The following is a 4,273-nucleotide window of genomic DNA, read 5'->3' on the forward strand; positions in this document are numbered from 1 at the left end:
GAGAATACAATTGGGTTTCTTGTTGGTGTAAAGAGGTAATTTAGCGTGTTGAATAGTTGAATTGAAGCTTAAGATAGAGAGACTTGTCAGAACACCAAATAAACCTCTTGACATGGGGACCAGTAGCACAGCAAATCAACCTCCCCTTGGATAAACAATGGAAATCCTTTATATAGTGAGGGTAATGGATTATGTGCGAGATTAGTTTCCAAGAAGAATTCGGATGAGAATTGGCTAACGGAAGTGTAAGATATGTTAACCGTTGAATATGAGCATGGTTATCAGACCGGATGCTCAATAATATATTGAAGATTACAAATAGCTTGGTTATCATACCGGATATCCTTCACAACAGTATTATGGGAATTGGTAAATGATTCATTACTTAAGGCATTAAAAAATTTATTTCATTGTTTGTCTAATAAATCATTGTCGGTAAAATATTCTTGATAAGACAATTCTTATGCTACAAATTTATAATACAAATACTTTGATTGCTTCGACATATCATAAATTTTCTCGATTTTTCAGACAAGAATCTTTCGAAAATTCAGGAAGATCAGATATATCTCGCAGTTAACTTTTTCGCAGTTATCATATTTTACAATTTTTACGAATATGTATGGGAAGGGGTGACGGATGTAAAATATTTAATCTGTTTAAGCATTCACTAACTAGAATGAATTATTCTTTACTGATAGTTCTCAATTTGAGCTGCTCGAAGTGTAATATTATGCAGAAAGCGTGTGTGGGATAGTCTTGTCACAGTATTTTGTCATGTCTTACCAAGTTTGAAATGGAGAAGAATGCAACATGATAGGTATTTTGAATTATTTACTGAACAAAAAAGTGTCATCTACATGTTTCATTTAGCACAGATCTGTTTAACATGAACTCAACGATAGTTGATAACGGCTCTTGTAAGTGTAAATATTTGACGGAGAGCAACGAACAAAATAAAGTTGTAATTGTTTCATAAACCTCAGTGATTATTCAAGTACTTACCGTTCCCTATCACAAAGGTACTGGAAATTAGAGGAAATAGAGAGAAGCTATTTAAGGCATTAAAGACGACTAAACACGTTTATCGAGTAAAGGTTTGAAGGACAAGACAAGGTTGAATGATTCATCTACTTGTTATATCATCTCTTGTCTAAGTCCCCCTTCCTTTCTCTCTCTCTCTCTCTCTCTCTCTGCATATATGTACTCCTCAGCATGTCTTTTATAAATGGAGATAATTTCTAACCAAAGTGATCGAATCATGTGGATGATAGCCTGCAACAGATGTGATAAGGCAATGGAATGCGTTGATTCTTCGTTAAATATGCTGATTGATCTGTGAACTCTAAGGGCTGGTGCTGGGTAATTGGACTAGGAGTTACTTTTTCCGCATTTCCGCTCAGCTTTTTCTATAGTCTTCGTTTCTTTCTCTTTTTTTTGTATATGGATATCCCTCAGTATATTTTTTTTGTAGTGGATAGAGGACATGGAAGGTCTAACTTAGAGCTTAGAACGAACGATGGTTATGTTACAGTGAATCAAACGTTTAACTCATTGTTTGTTTTGCCTTCATTTGAACCTCTTTAATTAGATGTTTCGACGTTTGGGCGGATTTCTGATTGTCTTTACCACATCAACTCTTACAATAATCCTTACATGGAGCTTAAGACCCAAACTTTCTCCTTCCATAATTCGCAACAATCCTAGCAGGTACTTCCCAAGAACCATCGCCGATTTAAACGTCCTCGTCGATTATTTCAGTAAGTACAGGTTAGTGGTTTTTATTGTAAAATTAGTTTACAACAAGAAAAAGTTGGTGTTTTGTTGGATTTCTACTGCATGCGATGTTGTTCCAGATGACCAATATTTTGCTTCGAATTCTTTAGTCGTCTATTTTAGAAAATTTAGATAGCTTCTCTGGTATGATCTGTTCAGTTCACATAGGATGCAAAGATAACATGAGACCAAATGGCATGTGTACCCAAGACCGATCGGTGTTTTTCAGGGAGAAACATTTTACCTATCTTCTAATATTGTTCAGCCTTGCCTACTTGTACAAACAATCGTTTGCTATTCCTGGATCTTTTGCAATGGTACTTACTTTTCAGAGATTTACAAACTTAATCTTGTATAGTAAACCACTCAAACTGCTGAACTGTACGGTATTGTTTAAGCCATCAGTATCACCATGCTTCTGCAGAAACTTGCTACTATTTGGTAAAATCAATGTTCTCCTCATTATGTGATTTACGGTCCTGTTAGTTTGTATTTTATCTTTCTCAAAATTTTTTCTGTAGAAAATATGTCACATTTTATATCAAAACGAAAATATTTTCAGAACGTGTTAGCAGGAGCGTTGTTTGGTTGTTGGAAAGCATTACTTCTGGTATGCCCATTGACCGCTGTAGGTGCCTCATGCTGCTATCTGCTGAGTTTATGGTTCGCAAAACCTTTCGTCGAATATTTGTTCTGTGATCGGTTACAACGGCTCAGATATGAAGTAAGCTTTACACCTTTAAAGCTTTACACTTTTATATGTTTTGATGTGGAAATAATGGTGAAAATTGGTGGCTATTTACTTACAATATTTGCGGGCAAACTTTCGTGCATAAAATTATACGTGCATAATTTATCATTCCTAGTTTGAAAGTAACTTTGTATAGGAGCACTTTTCAATGTATAGCATATGATCACTTCGAGTTCGGCATGTCAGACCATCTGTGTAAAATGTAAGAAAAGTGGAACATTTAGTACGTTTCTAGTTAGTGCACATCATCATGGCTAGGCTCCGCGAACGAAGATTTGGAAAGGGCTGTACCCACGCTTGCTGCAAACGCCATGGATGTGAGCGTCCTTCCAGCCTTCGCAGTGAATTTTTTTTTGTAAGGCAAGCATGAGCGGAGCTGCCTCCATTCTTTACTCCTAACGTTTATCTGCCAAGGCCTAGTGAATTAGGAAGGTGAAAGTGAAGTCCTCAGGACGTAGGTTTTGTTAGAATATCCTTCTCTTAGATGGATGGCCTTATAGGGCTAAAGAGCTCCACTTGCCCGAGTTTGAAATTAAAGTTCTTCTTTTAAAATGGTTGCCGGGTGGTTAGTGAGCTCATCCTGTCAGTGATCATACTTTACTGACTCTACAGTCAAAACCGTGTTAGCATGGGAGACCCTACTGGAGGCATAAACCACCGCCAGCATAGCAACTTTGTTAGAGCATCCAAGCTTCTCCCCTGAGACAAGGAGGTGTCTGTGGAAAATTAATACAGATATTGGTCATTTAATCAACATATAAAGTAATTAAACAGTTCATCTGGGTGTGTGGTTTCAAGTTTCTTATTCAATTTCTTCCTTACTACTATGTGCACAGCATATACACTGCGTTCGAGGAGGGAGTGTCTGCTCATGTGTGAAACTTCACCTGCTGGATAACATTATCAGAACGTGAATGATACATTATATTTTTGTTATATTACTTATTGGTCTTCTGATTGTTTTTTTTTTTCTTTTGTAATGGAATTATAATATATAACATGTATGCTCTAATACATGCAAAATATATATTTTTATACTAAACCCTACATACCTCAGCAGTTGCTGATCCAAATATGTGGCGAAATTTTAAGGGAAATATCCTAACCCAATTTTTGGAATTTCTATTTGCTCCACTCTTAGACTCTTGATATATTATTTAATTTAGCCGCTAGTTTATCTCATCAATTGGAGTTTGATTGTTGCAGAGTTTATGTCTAAGAAGCTTTATTCGAGGGAGAAGACATTATGTCACTGCTGGGTAATAAAGTTTGTAATGAGCTAAACAAATTATCCCTCAAAAATATTTTGCAGGTTGCTGAGAATCGGTATAGACTGTTCAGCTTTTTATTATGTGCTCGATTATTTCCACTCACGCCACACTGGTTGTTAAATGTTTGCTTACCGCTCGTGAACATTCCACTGAGCAACTTCGCTTTATCCATTTTGATTGGTCCGTAATTTTCTCCCGTTCACTTTAATGACTATTAGTAGAAAAATACAGCCGTAAACTTTTGATTTGTGTGGATGTTTTAATATTTCCTGCGTAAAGAAGCATTTCAATATTTCAAGTATTGACATTTTCAAGACCCTTCTGAAATCGAAATATACCTATACTTGCTTAGTCTCTTAGAATACTGATTTCAGTTTTAAAAATGCAAGAATTTTAGGATTAATCCCATATAACTTGCTCTGTGTGCAGGCAGGAAGCGTCCTCGGTGACTTAAAAGACTTTTCTGAAATATTCA

At 36.1% G+C, this 4,273-nt stretch overlaps 1 protein-coding gene across 1 annotated transcript; it reads left to right on the plus strand.

Moving 5' to 3' along the window:
• Window positions 1-634: 634 nt before the first annotated feature.
• LOAG_09667 (hypothetical protein) lies at window positions 635-3,978 on the plus strand (the record flags this gene model as incomplete). Its single annotated transcript, XM_020447991.1, has 3 exons — window positions 635-2,093; window positions 2,339-2,500; window positions 3,840-3,978. Coding segments are annotated over exons 1-3 (471 nt in total), but the record flags the coding sequence as incomplete, so codon positions are not given.
• Between the last annotated feature and the right edge of the window lie 295 nt (window positions 3,979-4,273).

The sequence above is a fragment of the Loa loa genome (assembly GCF_000183805.2).
Source record: "Loa loa unplaced genomic scaffold supercont3.92, whole genome shotgun sequence".
Lineage (NCBI taxonomy): Eukaryota > Metazoa > Nematoda > Chromadorea > Rhabditida > Onchocercidae > Loa > Loa loa.